The sequence below is a fragment of the Trachurus japonicus genome, chromosome 16 (assembly GCF_045865225.1).
Source record: "Trachurus japonicus isolate A0001 chromosome 16, Traja_1.0".
Lineage (NCBI taxonomy): Eukaryota > Metazoa > Chordata > Actinopteri > Carangiformes > Carangidae > Trachurus > Trachurus japonicus.
In genome coordinates, this window is record NC_140922.1 from 36,923,255 (window position 1) to 36,942,140 (window position 18,886).

The 18,886-nt window shown below is 45.8% G+C and overlaps 1 protein-coding gene across 1 annotated transcript; it reads left to right on the top strand.

Annotated features, from left to right (window-relative positions):
* Positions 1-398: 398 nt before the first annotated feature.
* Positions 399-18,533, top strand: LOC146972870 (protein NLRC3-like). The gene is made up of 10 exons (XM_085803199.1): positions 399-433; positions 5,764-5,898; positions 7,186-7,299; positions 7,485-7,563; positions 7,698-7,926; positions 8,080-9,883; positions 12,124-12,297; positions 12,390-12,563; positions 17,358-17,404; positions 17,557-18,533. The coding sequence occupies exons 2-10, from the start codon at positions 5,813-5,815 to the stop codon at positions 18,078-18,080; spliced, it is 3,231 nt and encodes a 1,076-aa protein (XP_085659325.1). The 5' UTR covers positions 399-433; positions 5,764-5,812; the 3' UTR covers positions 18,081-18,533.
* The last annotated feature ends 353 nt before the right edge of the window (positions 18,534-18,886 follow it).

Here is an 18,886-nt window from a genome sequence, read left to right on the forward strand (position 1 = left end):
CAGCTGATTGGAAGATACAGTCCCTCCATCTTCTCTTCCTCCTGCTTTTCCATGGATGTTTTCTAGGAAGCTCCCAGTTCTTCTCCTGTGGGTGTTGTCCCTGCTGCAGTGGATCAGTGTCGCCCCCTGCTGACGGTGCTGAAGACATCACAACAACATCACAACAACACACACAGGGGAAACACACACATGTTCTTCTGACAAGCGGCGGACTGAAGATCGATATTAGCCTATCATAATATCTTAACTCTTTATGGTTCAGTAGTAGAAATAAACAGCAGTAAAAACGCCAGTCTCTCTACTCAGATTACAGATCCCCCCCCCCCCCTTCCTCCTTCCTCCTTCCTCCTTCCTCCTCCTCCTCCTGTTTAAAGTTTACTTTCACTTTGACTAAGCGGAGCGGTTGTGTCGCAGTTTATTTCCTCGTGTGAAGGTAAGGTGAACTGTCTGAATGTTTTCCTCGTTAACACCTGTCATTATCTGAGTTCTCTGCCCTTCAACTTGTGGTTGTGTTGTTGTTGTGTTATTATAATGTTACTGTAGCTGAGTCAGAGCTGTGACTGTGAAGTCTGGACCGACAGAACCGTGTCCTCCATGTTGTGTGGATGTTGTGGGTAGAAGCGCTGGAATAAGAGCAGAAGCAGAGTTGGTCGATGGTCAGTAGTTGAACACAGTGGTTCTTTGTGTGCAGCTGGAGGCAGCTTTACACCGCGGTAAAGTGAGCCGCTGTTTGCGAGATAGTGGTAAAGTGAGCCGCTGTTTGATTTTCGTTGGACGCGTGCTACAGTAAATACGGTAGGCACGGTTCTCGAGCAAAGTGAAGGTCCTGAAAGATACATAAAGCTTATGTGCTTAGAAATGTGGAGGAAAATCACTTACAAGATTAATCAACTTTTTAGTTATATTTCACTGCCGTAAAGGGGAGAAAAATCACCTTTCATCGACATTTTACTGTAGAAATGTGGAGAAAAATTAATTTAAAACGACCCCTATAATAAAAGCCATTTACTGTATGCTGACCTTTGACCTTACCTCACACCAATTCCTTCATAGGTGTCTTCCTCATCTCTTTTGCATACTGTTCCTGGGGTCTTATTCTACTTCTGATATCATTTTGGTGGCATTCTACTGTAGAAATGTGGAGAAAAATCATTTTAAAAATCCCACCCATAATGATTTATTATTATAGGGGTGACTTTAAGGTTATTTTTCTCCACATTTCTACAGTAAAAGCACATAGGCTTTATGTATCTTTCAGGACCTTCACTTTGCTCAAGAACCGTGCCTACCGTATTTACTGTAGCATGCGCCCAACGAAAATCAAACAGCGGCTCACTTTACCGCCTGAATCAGCCTGTGGAGGAGGTGGAGATGAGCCGCTGCTCTCCCCCTGTCTGAGCCAGTAGCCTACACAGTGTTTGAAGTAGTGGTGATGATGACACCCCCCCCCCCGCGCACGTGCTGACGTCGGTACTTTACATGAAAGGCACAGCGACTCTGTTTTTTCCCCCTGTGCATTTACACTAGTTTGCTCTTAAAACGAATTCCGTTTTCTTTTGACATCATATTGATATTTTTCCCTAGCCTGATGCATCAGCCGCTTATTTCATTACATTTCAAAAAGCGTCTGAACCTGAGCCATAGGGATTCGTTTGCTTCCGGGAGGCGGTTGCTTACATTTGCTTCAACTAATCGCTGCTGCTGGGGTGGTGTTTAGCTCAGTTGGTAGAGCACCCGCCCCATGTGTTGAGGCTATAGTCCTCGCTGCAGGCGGCCCCGGTTCGAGTCCCGCGTCGGACGGCCCTATCCTGCATGTCATTTCCCCCTCTCTCTGCCTCCCATTTCCTGTCACACTCTCAACTGTCCTATCGAATAAAGGCATGAAAAGCCAAAAAATATACTTTAAAAAAAAAAAAACTAATCGCTGCTGCTTGGTGGTCACGTGTGCTATACACCGGTTAAGCTCATAGGTTAATCTTGAGCGCTTGAGTTCAACGTCATCGCCTTCACTTACCCGTCTGTTCGCTGATTGGTCCGTCCACCAGAGCGGACGGAGCAAACCGAAACGCATTGCTAGTGTCCTGACTACATGGTTGAGGCAAATGAAATTTGCCGGAACCAGTAGGCGGCGCTAGCCTGGCTAATTTTTCCCCTGCATGTGCATGCAAAGTAGCCAGACTGGATACACACACAGCGCAGCAAGCCCAATAATGTCGGCGCAAATTGGTGAATTCTCTGGTCGTGGCGTGGCGGTTACAGGTAAAAATGAGAAAACATTATCATATTTTTTGTGTGAATAATATTTATTGTATTTAACAAAAGAGGGTGCTGCCCAACATCATTTTAGTAAAAGACACAGACTGGTGGACTTCAATGTTTTAGAATGTTTCAAAGTAGCCTAATAGTAACTGGTAGGGGAAACCCTGCTTTGAATTATTTGTGACATTGGGGCAGATTAAATAGGATTCTTCTTCTTTCCGCTCTGTTTCATTTAGCTTTGGGAGTTTTTTGTTTTTATTGTAGCCTATTTCAATGCAAGATGATTTTTCTGACTGATAATGCGTATCTCGCTTTCAGAGAAATTCCGCTTCTTTCCCCGCTCTCCGTGCGTTTTTTTTTTCCCTCTCCATCCTGAAAGGTGAAACAGCAGCTACAAGTAAATGTAGTTCATGTTCACACACAGGGGAGACCACTACTTTCTTGTTCCTTCATATAACGAGTTTACAGTGCTAACGTAACGTCACACCGTGATAAACCACAGTCACCGCAGGTCACACACTGAGGATCCTTCGCCGTTACACACACACACACACACACACACACACACACAGACACAGCAGCAGCAGCAGCAGCAACAGTGACAAACACCGTCTTTTGACCAGAGTCTCCCCCATTAACACACTGTCCGACCAAACAGCCTCCACTCATCCACACACACAGGAGATCAGCCATAAAATCATGGACGCAAAACACCGTTTAAAAAAAAAACCTCTCAGTCTCAGTCGGCCACACATCCCAGCGGACAAACAGTTGATCAAACCGTTTTTTACCTTCACTCTGGTGTCTAAAACAGGCAGCAGCATCAGTCATCCAGCACCAACAGGTTAATCCACCGATATTATTCCAGTTTCGATCATTACTCGCTGTCTGCCCGTTTCCTCCATTTGCATTGTGTGAAAGAAAAAAAAGTTTTTAGCTGCGGCAGCAGCCATAGCCTATAGCTACTCCCGGCTCCACCATGTTGTTTCTAGGGCCCGACCGATATGGATTTTTTGGGGCCGATGCCGATTACGATTATTAGGGGGTAAAAAATCCGATAACGATTAATCGGCCGGTTATTTTTTTTAATATAAAGTTTTAAAATTTTATTAATTTAAGTATATCTACATAAATTATATAATATATAAATTAGGGCTGCCAAAATTTCCTTGGTCAATTGGTTGCAGGAAAAAAAAAAACATTTGGAGTACTGTCTTGTCAAAATTAAGTCAAAATCAATATGACTGAACTGTGAAAGGCTATAGGCTTTTAATTTGAAGGGTCAGATACAGGAAGTCATGACACGTGACACTTTTTTGTTGTTGTTGTTGTTTTTTACACGGCACGGCGGTCTCTCTCTCTCTCTCGCTCTCTCTCTTTTTTTTTCTTTAGCGAATGTTGTTCCAGACGTTTCTGGTTTGTTGACTCCGACGTGGAAGCACGTATCACCGCTGTTTTCAACCATTAGCGGGTGCTGCTGCCCTCTTTAAACAGTCTATGGTGCTGCCGCGAGCCCCGGTCCCACAGCGCTCACAGGCGGTCAGTCTCACAGTCTCACGGAGCAGAGACATGATAGCCCCGCTGCAGTCAGAGACCCGCATTGCCACCCCTCCTCCCCCCCGTGTTACAGCCTCAGTCAGCTCAGTCACTCACCCACCTCATCTAGGTAGGCTACTGTGTTTATTGGTGATAAACGGGCATACTGCCTGTAATTAGCCTACGGTAAAACCCAACCGGCTTGTTGAATCTCGGACCCAACACGGCCGGAGTCACGAGCATTAATTAATTCACCCGACCACGGCAAAAAAGAAAAGAAAAGGAAAGCATGTCCTGCTCAGTCACTCTGCTGTGAGGTGGTTAGTGGATAGTGGAGAGAGAGGATGCGCCCTCTACAGGATAAATAGCCTAATGTCGGGGGATCTTTTTAAATGGGGGAACATTTTCAAAGTCAAACCAAGTCTTATTCCCTGCATTTTATTTCTGAAAATATCGGCGACAATCGGCGAGTTTTGGCCGATTACCGATTATTCTCAAATGGGCTGTAATCGGCCGATTTAATCGGCTCGCCGATAAATCGGTCGGGCTGCTCAGCTCGGACGCCGTGTGTCACGGGCGTGGGGCGGTCTGGACCGGGTCTGGACTCGGTACCAGGTCCAGAGATAATTCACTGTCTCTGCTACTGCTTCTCCTGTCAGGACACTTGAAGCTAAAGCTAAGCTAAAGCTAAGCTAACGTTAGCTAAAAACTTTTTTTTTTCACACAATGCAAATGGATGAAAGACGCTGACCGGTAACGAGATGTAAACGGGAGCAGCATGGTGGATTTTAACCTGTTGCAGCTAGTGCTGGGTTGAAAAGATCGATCCACCGATTTTAAATCGATTCTCATCTTAATTCCTACAGATCGATTCATACGTCCAAAGATCGATTTTTTTTTTTTTTTAATATAGCGTCCGACCGGATGTGATAAAAGGATAAACCTTCATTTATTTCAGGAACGGTACAGTTACTGTCGGCCGTAACGCAAAAGAAAGAAAAACAACAAACTTGTCTACTAACGAGCCTCTGCTCCTCTCGCGCGCGCGCACACACACACACACACACGCAGGCAGGCAGGCAGGCAGGCTCGGTCCTCCTCACACCCGCCCCCCACTCTCTCATCCAACCAACTTGGCAACTTAATCTTTTTTGTCAATAGCGACTAGCGACAAATCTAGCAACTTTTTCCGGTGTTGTTAAAGACGTCTCTCGTTTGTAGACTCCGATGTGAAAGCACGTCAAGCACCGTCTTCAACGAGCCGCGGAGCCGCCGTGAGCCCCGCCCCCCCGGCGGTCAGTCTCAGTAGTGTCACGGTGCCTGCTGCGGTCAGAGACCCGCTCCGCACCGACCGTTTGTCAGTCATGCTGCTTTTCACACTGATGCTGCTATTAGGACTGAAGCGTGCATAACATGCAGTAGTTTACTGTGTGCGACCCTACACTTCACTATCTTTAGTTGTTCACGTTCACAGCTGTTTGTGGGCCAAATGGCCATGACAAAATTAAAATACTTTTGTATTCAACAGCAACAGCTTTTGGGTGAATTCTTCATGTCATATTTTTAATAATGCACCAGGTTACTGTCCCAATAGCAATCCATTGCAGTTGTTGTGTGTGTAATAATCAGCTGTAGCTTGTTGGATCCAGTGGTTTTCTACAGGGACGCTGTCCACACAGAGACTGTGTCACATCAACTCAGTGGATCTCAGTCCTTGTGTGTGTCAGTGGATGGAAACAGTGGTCCATGGATCATGTTGCTGGGCTGCAGCTTCATGACGCCATCTAGTGGACTGATAGTAGAAGTACAGCAGCTGATGGCAGCTTCCTCTTCCTCACTGCTGTGTGACTGCATTCAGCTGACACTGATATGAAGCAGAGAAGAAGAGCCAATCAGTGGAGGAGCAGCTGGAGACATGATGGACATGTGAGCTGCTGTGCACATGAATGATGTGTGTTTCCTCTGCAGGTGAAGCTACAAAGTGTGTGTGAGCTGATGTGGATGTGACCTCAGCAGCATGGATCAGTGTGAGGACAGAGAGGAGGGAGCCCCTCCCTCTAAGAAACTGTGTGGGGGACGTCAGAGCCAGACCACAGGTCAAAGGTCAGAATTTAAAACAGTCAGAAAGACTTTCTCTCTAAAAGTCAGTTGAGTTGAGTTGAGATTACTTTATTTATCCCATAGGGCAATTCTACAGCTGACCACTGCACCACAATCACGTACACAAGCATACATACAATTGAGGAGGAAAGTGCAAGACAGTGCAAAATTGAGATCAGGTAAGATAAAAGTATAATAAATACATAAGTAGGGCAATATACATAAAAAACACAATGTCAACAACAGTACTAAACTACAGCTTCAAGCCAGCTGAGCATTCAACAAACTAATGGCAGAAGGCACAAAAGACCTAGAATAGCGATTGGTCTTCCTGAGAGGCTGCATGTAGCGTCGACCTGACGGCATCAAGATAAATTCACAGACCAGAACATGATTATGATTAGTAATGATGCATGCTGCCTTTTGTGAGACCCGTCTTTCCCAAAGGGACTTCAAGTCAGTAAGTTCGCTGCCAGTAATTTTCGAGCAGACTTTAACAATGTTATTTAAACAGTTCCTGTCCTTCACTGCCAGACTGTTAAACCAGCAGATGAAAGAGAAAGTAAGGAGGCTCTCAATGTATGAAGAGTACACAGTACATAGAATAGAATTGGAGACCCTGAAGGAACTGATGTGTTTATTAAAAGATTGAAGATATTTTTCATCAGTTTTTCTCCAACATGCACATTTATCAGTTAGTTGTTTCAGGATCCAGCAGCAGAGACCAGACTCTCCTGAATCCGGCTATCTGTCTTTAAAGAGTAACATGTCAATGGGCTGGATGGATAACTTTAAAGGAGGACGTGGATCAGCTGATCAGATGTAAGACAAAATTATAGCTGCTGCGCAGCGATGGGTCGAGTCGGGCTATTTTTTGGCAAATTTAGGCAAATTCTGAGCAACAAACAGGAGAATAGGAAGACAAGACAGTTGGCCTTATAATGTTCACTTTGCACCAGTTGAGGATTGAACCTGCAGTGGGATTAACACAGCCGATTCAGATCTTCACTAATCAAATATGTTGGCCCTGTGATAGACTGCTGAGCTGTCCAGGGTGAACCCCGCCTCCTGCCCAAAGTCAGCTGAGAAAGGCTCCAGCTCACCCTCGACCCTAGTGAGGATGAGCTATATAGAAGATAAATTAACTTAAAGAGATATCGGTGAATGAGGCCCATTGTTACAAAATGTAGGAAAAGGAACTCATTCACATTTGTAACCCTTAAAATCACTTTGCAGAGAATTCTTTTGAAAACCTAAAACTGTTAAACACGAGTTGTGTTGTTGTTTCAGGATCCAGCAGCAGAGACCAGACTCTCCTGAACCCAGCTGTCTGTCTTTAAAGAGCAACGACTCAAAGGAATTGATCATTTTCTTTAAAGGAGGACGTGGATCAGCTGATCAGATGTAAGCTGTAACTGACAGTAAGACTCAGGTTATTGTAGAAAAGAACCAGTTTGTATGACGTGTTGTTGGACCAGGTCTGAAACCAAAGTGTCTGTGTCTGTTGTGAACGTCCTCAGGGGACATATAAAGTCCATCTTGTATTATCTCTCTGTCCTGATGTTGACTTGACACTGATTCCTCCACAGAGTGGACCAGGAGAGCTCAGAGGTTCCCAGTGGTCAGTCTGCCCAGCAGCATCAAACACACCTGGACTCCATATTTATGGTGAGGACATGTCCAACAGCTGCTGTTACATCTGTTGTGTTCACCATCATCTCCATGCTGCACTTTGACACCAGTGGATTGTCAGTCTGTCAGGTTTTAGTTTGATGCTGTCACTCATAGAGTTTCTGTTCCAGCTGCTGGAGGAGAACATGGTCACTTTTGTCAAGAACGAACTGAAGAAGATCCACAAGGCTCTGAGTCCAGATTACCCAGAATGCTCAGGGAGCCAGAGGGAGGATGAGGAGGTGGTGGATGGTGAGGATGAAGAGCAGAGGAGGAGCAGCAGAGAGGCATTAGTGAAGATCACAGTGAACTTCCTGAGGAGGATGAAGCAGGAGGAGCTGGCTGAGCGTCTGCAGAGCAGTAAGAGGATTTCTCTAAAGATTCAACATGATGGACAAATGAGACGTTCACTGACATCAACGCATGGAGGGAAACATGTTCATATAGTCGTTATTTAGAGAGATTAAAATGTTATATTTCCTCATTAATCTTTTTTCTTGTTTTTTCATTCAGAATATTTTGCTGCAGTTTCTGGACGTAAACTCAAATCTGCCCTGAAGAAGAAGTTCCAGTGTGTGTTTGAGGGGATCTCTAAAGCAGGAAACCCAACCCTTCTGAACCAGATCTACACAGAGCTTTACATCACAGAGGGAGGGGCTGGAGGGGTCAATGATGAACATGAGGTCAGACAGATTGAAACAGCGTCCAGGAAACCACACAGACCAGAAACAACCATCAGACAAGAAGACATCTTTAAAGCCCCACCTGGAAGAGACCGACCAATCAGAACAGTGATGACAAAGGGAGTGGCTGGCATTGGGAAAACAGTCTTAACACAGAAGTTCACTCTGGACTGGGCTGAAGACAAAACCAACCAGGGCATACACTTCACATTTCCATTCACCTTCAGAGAGCTGAATGTGCTGAAAGAGAAAAAGTTGAGCTTGGTGGAACTTGTTCATCACTTCTTCTCTGAAACCAAAGCAGCAGGAATCTGCAGGTTTGATCAGTTCCAGGTCGTCTTCATCTTTGACGGTCTGGACGAGTGTCGACTTCCTCTGGACTTCCACAACACTGAGATCCTGACTGATGTGACAGAGTCCACCTCAGTCAACGTGCTGCTGACCAACCTCATCAGGGGGAACCTGCTTCCCTCTGCTCGCCTCTGGATAACCACACGACCTGCAGCAGCCAATCAGATCCCTCCTCAGTGTGTTGACATGGTGACAGAGGTCAGAGGGTTCACTGACCCACAGAAGGAGGAGTACTTCAGGAAGAGGTTCAGAGATGAGGAGCAGGCCAGAAAGATCATCTCCCACATCAAGACCTCACGAAGCCTCCACATCATGTGCCACATCCCAGTCTTCTGCTGGATCACTGCTACAGTTCTGGAGGAGCTGTTGAAGACCAGAGAGGGAAGAGAGCTGCCCAAGACCCTGACTGAGATGTACATCCACTTCCTGGTGGTTCAGTCCAAACTGAAGAAGGTCAAGTATGATGGAGGAGCTGAGACAGATCCACACTGGAGTCCAGAGAGTACGAAGATGATTGAGTCTCTGGGAAAACTGGCTTTTGAGCAGCTGCAGAAAGGAAACCTGATCTTCTATGAATCAGACCTGACAGAGTGTGGCATCGATATCAGAGCAGCCTCAGTGTACTCAGGAGTGTTCACACAGATCTTTAAAGAGGAGAGCGGCCTGTACCAGGACAAGGTGTTCTGCTTCGTCCATCTGAGTGTTCAGGAGTTTCTGGCTGCTCTTCATGTCCATCTGACCTTCATCAACTCTGGACTCAACCTGATGTCACAACAACAATCAACCTCCAAGAAGACTGAAACAACAGGAGTCAAATCTGTAGAGACAAACTTCTACCAGAGCGCTGTGGACAAGGCCTTACAGAGTCCAAATGGACACCTGGACTTGTTCCTCCGCTTCCTCCTGGGTCTTTCACTGGAGACCAATCAGACTCTCCTACTAGGTGTGATGACAAAGACAGGAAGTGACTCACGGTCCAATCAGATAACAGTCCAGTACATCAAGAAGAAGATTGAAGAGACTCCCTCAGCAGAGAGAAGCATCAACCTGTTCCACTGTCTGAATGAACTGAATGATGGTTCTCTAGTGAAGGAGATCCAACAGTCCCTGAGATCAGGACGTCTCTCCACAGATAAACTATCTCCTGCTCAATGGTCAGCTCTGGTCTTCATCTTACTGTCATCAGAAGAAGATCTGGATGAGTTTGACCTGAAGAAATACTCTGCTTCAGAGGAGGCTCTTCTGAGGCTGCTGCCAGTGGTCAAAGCCTCCAACAAAGCTCTGTAAGTGTAGAGTTGGATTTATTCAACATTGTTCTTTTAGGTATTTATTTATTTGCGCGCGCGCACACACACACACACACACACATATACAGACACACACACACACACACACTAGGGCTGGGCGATATGGACCAAAAGTCATATCCCAATATATTTAGTATGAATATCGATATACGATATATATCCCGATATTTTTCAGCAAAGTGAGAGCAAATGTTCATTCAAAGTTCAAGCCAAATATGACAAGTCACAGGTAGTTTTATTGAAACCGGTTATTTCACTGAAAAGTTGCAAAATCAAATGAATAAATAATAAACAGGTTTCTTCACCTGGTTCATGAATAAATGTTCAGCTGCTCAAATAACAAAATGTAAACATAAATACTGCCTGACAAGAGTAACTTTTTTGAAATCAAAGTAATGGAGTAATGGATTTTAGAAGGCGTGATTCCATAAGGCCTCTTCTAAGATCAATGTTAAAAGTTGGCTGGAAATTTGAAAATATTGTCATTATCATGTATTATTATAAGACATGTGGCTGTTTCCACGTGTTCCTCAGGTACATACACAATGGCCACAGTCACGTTGCTCACACTGATTACTCTGATACGAACGCTCGCGTTTGGGGCGGAGTCCCTTATGGGGGCTCGTTGTGTTATATAGGCAGGTGTGTGTGCGGGTGCGTGCGTCTATGTGAGTTAGTAGAGAGGAAAAAGGAGAGAGAGGAGAGAGGGATCAAAGGGCCGACTGGTCACACAAGTCAGGGATGAACCCAATCTCGTATCCAATACCACAGTGAGGATAAAAGAACTGACACTCAGATATCCTCTGGTCTTCTGACGCGGATACGGAGAATTGCGTTCAACACGTGACTAACAACTAGTTAATAACTAGTAAACACACAGCAAAATCAGCGCAATCAACATAACCGGACGTGGAGGTCCTCAAAAATAAACACAAATTCACACTAATTCTAGTCGCTGCCCAGACAAAAGCTCTCTTACTCTCAATAGAAGCGTGCTTCCCGGCGCTGAAGAGGTCCGTCGACCTGATGGTGTACGGAGCGGCTGTAGTGTCCTACGGTGGGATAAACTGGTCGTCCTCTGGAAGGGTGGCAGAGACGGAGGGCCAGCGGAGTTAACTCTGATGATGAAGCGGGGTCCGTCGTCTCGTGAAGAAAGGCGATCTTCACTTCTGCTGCAGATGCGGGAGAGAGAGAGTGGCGGTTGCTTGGCAGTCTCCATGGGATCTGGGTGTTTCAGATGAAACTTGAGGCAGTTTACTCGTCCAGCAAGCTAAGAACTGCGGCCTAGGTCTTGAGTTCAAACGTTTGGAGTGCTCCCTTTTAGTAACTTGTTGCGTGAAGCCGGAGCTCCTTGCAGCACTTCATCACACGGGAAAAAGCGGGGAGCGGCGCATTGCAGCGGCACTTAAGCCTTTGCTGACGTCACGGGGGTCCCTGGGGCTTCCCCCAGGTGCTGACCAATGGGAGGCCAGTGTTTGAACATCTGGGTGGAATCACACCTAGGTGTGATTTACCAGACGTTTTGCTGCTGGCGCGCATTCTTTGTTCTCAGCTGGTTTTATGGTCCTTTGTTTGAATAATGTGGACAGTAATCTCAATGCCATCCAATATGAGCTTCACATCATTTTCATCATATTTTGTCCTACCTGCAAGTAGTAGAAAAAGAAAGAAAATAAGAACAAATGTAGGTTAGTGGGCCTGCAATTGAGGACTTAACCTCTTTCAGTCTCCAGCTGGTTCAGAACGCCGCAGCAAGGTTTTTTTTTTAAAACTATATTTTTTGGCTTTTCATGCCCTTATTGATAGCATAGTTAAGAGAGACAGGAAATGGGGAGACACGCAGGAATGAGTGCCCGACGCGGGATTCGAACCGGGGCCGTCTGCATTGAGGACCACAGCCTCCACATGGGGCGCCTGCTTAACCTCTTGCGCCACTCGACGCCCCCGCAGCGAGGGTTTTGACAGGAGTTAGGAAGAGAGAGCACATCACCTTTAGACTTCACAATCCACAGCCATGAATCATCAAACACCACCTCACACCGTCCAGCAGTAAATAGAAAAGAAGAATTTGCAAAAAAAGAGGAAAATAGATTCCCTCCTCTGCTCTCTGCTGCTGCTATCCTCACAGAAGACTTTGTGTAAAAACACTTCTGTCTTTTAAACAGGACAGATAATAAACTTCTCTCTTCTTTAATTCCTCATCATCATCTCTTCAGACTGAGCGGCTGTAACCTCTCAGAGAGAAGCTGTGAAGCTCTGTCCTCAGTCCTCAGCTCCCAGTCCTCTAGTCTGAGACACCTGGACCTGAGTAACAACAACCTGCAGGACTCAGGAGTGAAGCTGCTGTCTGGTGGACTGGAGAGTCCACACTGTAGACTGGAGACTCTCAGGTGAGGATCCATCCAGCTGTTTATCTGATGCCACTTGAACACAGCAGCAGGTGTTGACAGAGGGTTCCTGTGTTGTTGTTGTGTGTGTTCAGTCTGTCAGGATGTCTGGTCACAGAGGAAGGCTGTGCTTCTCTGGCCTCAGCTCTGAGCTCCAACCCCTCCCATCTGAGACACCTGGACCTGAGCTACAACCATCCAGGAGCCTCAGGAGTGAAGCTGCTGTCTGCTGGACTGGAGGATCCAGACTGGAGACTGGACTCTCTCAGGTATGGAGAGGCTGCTGCAGCCTGGCCCCGTTCACACCTGGTATTAACATCTGTCTCAGGTGATCCATGCATTGATGACATCAGATCCCATCACTCAGACCATATCCAGAGGTGGTGTAGGCCACAGTGAAGCTCTGCCCACTCCACTGACATCCTCTGTCACAGTCTGACTCGTCCCAACACAGTTTATACTGAAGCCAAAATCTCAAGAGTGTTTCAAACATGAGCTGTGCAGCTTTGATCAGCAGTGATGGGAATAACAATGTTAAAATAAACAGCGTTACTAACGGCACTACTTTTCTCAGTAACAAGTAATCAAAAACGTTACTATTTCCCCCGTTACAACGCCATTACTGTTACTGTTACTATGCGCCGTTACTCACCGTTGCTTGACTCAAGAAATAGATTACCATCAGAAAATAATACACCCATTTAAGTGTAAGTTATATAGGCCAGCAAAATTGTGAGAAAAACACGCACATCAGGTAGGCCCAGTTGGGATGGGTGCTGGATAAAGGAGGAATAAATGAAATAAAGAAAAAATCCACACACCATAGGAGCTCCCTTCAGAGGATTTAATAGCGCGACGTTTCGAGCAATTGCTCAAAACGTCACGCTATTAAAGCTACTCTGTCTTGTGTTAGAAAGGTAAAAAAAAAAAAATTTGAATATAAAATTAAACAAGTGCATTAGGAGTGTTATCATGCCATTCATTAATTCTAGAGGAAAAAAAACTTGCACTTGACAACTGACAGCTATTACAAACAAAACAAGACACTAAAATCAATGTTTGTTTACACAGTTAATTTAGACTAGATGCCAGTTGCTATGGTGATGTTTCTGGTCCTGTCTGTGTTCATGTCAAGAGGCTTAAGGCCGCGTTCAGACTGCCAGCCAAAATCCGATTTTTAGCCCATCCAGATTGGAACCGGATAGCTCTTTTTAAGTCTGAACAGTCCCAAATCACATGAAATCCGATTTTTGCAAAACGGATCGAAACCACCTCCGGGAGGTAGTTTCAGATCGCATTTGGACAGATGCGTCTCAGTCTGAACAGCTCCAAACACTCAGATCGGTTTTGACTGTCCGTGACGTCACTCTCCACGGCGCTGTCACTGTGTTTCATGTCCCGTATGGTCCCGTGAGCTCCAGTTAAATATCAATTTCCTCCTTGTTACTTTTATTTTATGCAAACTACCCTGTTGTCGGCGACAGGAGTGGCGGCGATGGCGCGCTCCCAGCTCTCGGGTGCTGGAGTTTCCCATCTCTGTGGCTGCACACGCACACGCACACACCAGTCTCTGGTACACGTACACACACCAGGCGGGCTGAGGTTGAAACTAGCGGAGTCGTGCGGCTGCAGCACCGGGCAGATCACTGTGCTGCAGCTGATCTGCCCGGTGCTGCAGCCACCGTGTCCGCGAGGCATCGCCTGTCACATATGGCGTAGCCTCCGCTCCAACGTCGTTGCTACAGCAACCTGTCAGATCAGTCAATAATCTGGCCCAGTCTGAACAGAGCCAAATGCGATTTGGACACTTACTAAAAACAGTGAGGACAGTCAGCCCTAAAAATCGGATATGAGAAGGAATCAGATTTGAATCAGATTTGCCTGCAGTCTGAACGCGGCCTAAAAGCAGCGGGATAAGTTGTTGCACACAAGTTGTCTTTTTCCTTCACCAGTGATTGACATGTGGGTGAGGGGGGGGTGAACATGCGCTATTGTGTTTGATGCGTTTCTAGCGACGCAGCGCGCATCCGTGAAAATCGCCGACAGACTTTGTCCGGTCGACCAGTCGCAAGCTGCTTCACACAGTCTATGGTCGCGAGCCGCCGCTGTTGTGTTTCATTGAGAAGCCACACGGTGACATAAATGAAGCAGCAGCTCCTCTAACTTCACACTCTCATCACTTCTCTTCTTCGTCTGTTATGACGGTTGTGGCAGCTTCGAGGCTCATTACCGCCGCCTAGATTGGAGTGAGGACTCAACTTTTTTCTTTTTTCTTTTAAAAAAAATATTTATTCAGACGTATTCGTCGTGTGACTGTGTGCACCGAACCGTGACGGCACAGGACGAATACATATACCGTTACACCCCTAATAGCTCGTTTTTACAAACAGTTTGACTCAAAGGGCTTTACATGGCATCATAACAACATCCTCTGCCCTCACATCGACTGAGAAAAAAAGACGTGCAATAGATGTTGTTACAGACAAGAAAACAGTTTATAGTTTATAACACAGAATGTAGAAAACATGGAAATGTTAGCAAGAGTTGATGAAGGCAGCTTCTGGTGGGAGGGAAGGCAGGGAGAGCAGGCCAGCTTAATGGGAGGACTGGATGGCAGACTGGTTCATGGGAAGGGAGGGCAGGCCGGTTTAACATCAGGGGAAAGGGCGGGAAAAAGCTGTCTGGAATTGAGCGACTTGCTCAGTACTCCTCCACACAGGAAGGCTTAGTGACGCGCTGAATCACTTCGCTGTTCAGCTGTTTGGATCAGCGGCGTGTGGAAGAACAGGTGACTGTTACTGTGCGTCTGTCCCATCATTAATGGTTGCAGCAGTGGCGGCAATAATGAAGCAGCAGCCGCTTACCATCACTGAAACGCTCGGTGGAAACTCGGATTATAAATACGCTGAGCTGCGAGCATTGTATCTCTCTTGGTAAAGCACACCCGCTGCAGCAACCCTGTTCATTTCCACGCGAGTCCCGACAGTCCCTTTGCTGCTCACTTTCTCTCCCTGCCCCCGTCTCTCTCCAGCTGTTCTTTCAAAATAAATGCATAAGTCCCCGGAAAAAAACAACAACAACACTGACTCGTGAGTAGGGCTGCACAATTATGGCCAAAATGATAATCACGATTATTATATCAATATTGAAATCACGATTACTAATCACGATTATACATTTTGTTAGGTAAAACATGTTTTTTAATTTTTTTATAACAATATGTGAACAAGGCTTTTAGTTCAAAATGAAACTTAAGATAAAATAAATAAAATAAAATGTACCCAAGACAAAGGGCTAAAAATAAATATGTCATTGCAGTGTGCAGATACTTGTGTAAAACAATTAATAAATAAATAAATCTGGTAGAAGTAGCTGCTGATTCAACTCCTTTACTCAAGTAAAAAGTACAGGCTCTGAAGTGTACTTTCAAAGTAAAAGTAAAAATTATTTTTTGCCATCAATGATACACGGAGATGTGTGGGCAAGAGTCTGTCTAGCATGGACCAAAGCACAGCACGGACGGTTCAGCAGCATTTGGAACGAATTAAAAACATTTAATTAACAGACAACACACAGACAGCGTTCAGCAGGTCGGCCTAGCTCAACTGTGGTGCCACCAAAACAGCTGCGTGGGGGGACGGGGTTTGGTCCAGCTTCGAGACCACCCCGCAGCCCGACCTCGATCCGATCCAGAGTGACGGCGACAGTACGACAGACAGTAGGCTACAGCACAGTACGACAGCCTGGAGGTGTCGACTGACCAGACACAGACACACGTCATGCCTACGTACTGTCACCGTCTGCTGCCGACATCGTCTCACTCTCAATCTCACTTCAGAGTGAGATCCATACAGTCTATGAGTGAGACGTAACATCGGGCGCAGAAGGTGACCGTACGGCAGCATTTGAAGGTACCGACTGACTGGCCGGGACATGTTTACACTCTCGATTGTAAACATGTAAAGGGAAGGTGCGCTCACTTGTTAGTTAGGCAGCTTCATGAAGCCCTAACCTCTCGTTCGCCCCCTGCTGGTTGGCTGACTATTGGTTGAGAAGTGCTTGATTTGATATGCAGCACCACCGTTTCTTATGTTAATGTCGCCAACGATCATCTTAATTTAATCATGGCAGCCAAAATCGTGACCAATGATTAAAATTTGATTAATTGTGCAGCCCTACTCGTGAGCTGGTGGCAGTGAGAAATGTATGCATACCTGCAACCCTGAAGTTGGTTAGTTCCAGATAAACAGGGGTTAGGGGGAGAAGTTTGAGCATTTTATAAAAAAGTAACGCAGTAGTTACTTTTCCTGGTAGTTAATTACTTTTATTATGTAGTAACGGTGTTACTAACTCAGTTACTTTTTGAGGAAAGTAACTAGTAACTATAACTAATTACTTTTTCAAAGTAACGTGCCCAACACTGTTGTTAAGTCACAGTGATGAACTAGTGGGATCAGGAGATGTCAGTGATGAAAGCAGCTGTTGGCAGCTGTGCTCTGAGTCTCTCCAGATGTTTGGATCAGACTTTATTTCAGAGTGTATCAGGAAACATTTCAGCTGCAGCTGGTTGAACTGCTCCTGAACCAACAGAGTGTTTGACCTGAACAGTCCCAGAGACTGTAGACACCTGTTGAGTATGGACACACTAATAACACAGCAACAAGAATCAAAGTATGTCCAACAGCCGGGATCAGGGTGAATGGACACCTGTCGCAAACTACTCCTTTGGAAAGAGGGACACGCCTGAGTCCGACCCTGTTCGCATTATTTATTGAACCCCTAGCTCAAGCAATTAGAGAGGACTCTGAGATAAAGGGGACTATGATTAGAGGAGAAGAACATAAGACTTGAATCAGAAGAAAGTGAGTGTAGTGAACAGTGTAATAATCAATGTGTGTGCTGAAACACGTCTGACTCCTTCTTCTCTGTGCTCAATGTTCATCCATACATACCAGCCTCCATGTGAACACAGTGATAAAACAGTATGTGTGTGAGAACCATGTAATGTCCATGTGTGCATGCTGACAGAGAAGGTGCTGCTCTGACCCCCCTCCTCCTTTCAGGGTGGAGCCTGCTGGAGTCCCATGGTTGACACCAGGTCTGAGGAAGTGTAAGTCTGTTTTTACTTTGATTCATGGAAACAAAGCAGCACATTCAACCATCTTCACACTGTCACATCACTGACCTCATGAGTCTTCATCAAACTGTCAATAACTGATCACATGATCAATAACTGCAGCTGTGTCTTGTTCTCTCCATCAGATTCCTGTCCACTCACAATCGACACAAACACAGTGAACACAAACATCAAACTGTCTGACAACAACAGGAAGGCAACATGGGTGAAGGAGCATCAGTCATATCCTGATCATCCAGACAGATTTGACTTCTATTATCAGCTGCTGTGTTCAACTGGTCTGACTGGTCGCTGCTACTGGGAGGTCGAGTGGAGAGGAAACGTTTATATATCAGTGAGTTACAGAGGAATCAGCAGGAAAGGACGCAGTGATGACTGTAGGTTTGGAAGGAACGATCAGTCCTGGTGTCTGGACTGCTCTGATGATGGTGATTACAGTGTCTGGCACAATAACAGAGGGACACGTATCACCTCCTCCTCTGTCTCTAACAGAGTAGCAGTGTATGTGGACTGTCCTGCTGGCTCTCTGTCCTTCTACAGAGTCTCCTCTGACTCACTGATCCACCTCTACACCTTCAACACCACCTTCACTCAACCTCTCTATCCTGGGTTTAGACTCTGGTCTGGTTCCTCAGTGAGTCTGTGTTGAGTGAACCAGAGTCTCCTCCGTTCACAGCAGTGTTCATTTTGTCAGCTATTTTTCAATTTAGGTTTAGTCTTAGTCTTGTGTCAAATGCCCTGATTAGTTTTCGTCATAGTTAGTCAGCTTGTATTCTTTTTTGTTTAGTCACATTTCAGTCAACGAAAAGTCTTGGCATTTTGGTCTAGTTTTAGTCAAAGAAAATCCAAAGTATTTTAGTCGAGTTTTAGTCGACTAAAATCCAAAGCATTTTAGTCTTTTTTTAGTCTTTGAAAGGAGATTGACAGTAATGTTAATCACAATTAATTTAGTCAAATCAAAAGATTAATTTTAGTCTTTTTCTCACTCATCTCACATGATTTATGTCATTATTACCTGATGAAGTAGCTCCACATGTTGAATGATTAGGAATTTCTTCCAAGCATGATGTTAGCAGGGAGCTTAAACTTTCTCTGCTGGGCCCCCCTTTGGCTGATAAGAAAATTTCCACACCCACCCCCCCTTTTTTTGAGAGAGATGAACACACACACACAGAAGCGCTTGTCGACCGACCAGCGCGGAGACGCGTCTACGCCAGGGACACACCGGCCGCAGAAGAGCTGCGAGAAGCGGAGCCCTATGATGTTAACTATAGCGTTGTTCACACCAGAGCCGTATCGCTCTGGTTCACGGCAGCAGCGCCGTGGCGCACGAGCCGCGATCGATCCCGTCAAGCCGGACAGCCGGACAGCAATTGACAAATGCAATGATGTGAACGGGAGGGCTCCGGCTCGCACATGATTTCCGTTGCTCGGCGCTTCGCAGCGATTCCGCAG

Bases quoted from the DNA above. Each gene is read 5' to 3' on its own strand.
- LOC146972870 (XM_085803199.1), top strand. From the start codon at position 5,813: ATGGATCAGTGTGAGGACAGAGAGGAGGGAGCCCCTCCCTCTAAGAAA. The intron at 7,564-7,697 runs GTGAGGACATGT...TTTCTGTTCCAG, and splicing joins ACCTGGACTCCATATTTATG to CTGCTGGAGGAGAACATGGT. The intron at 12,564-17,357 runs GTATGGAGAGGC...TCCTCCTTTCAG, and splicing joins TGGAGACTGGACTCTCTCAG to GGTGGAGCCTGCTGGAGTCC.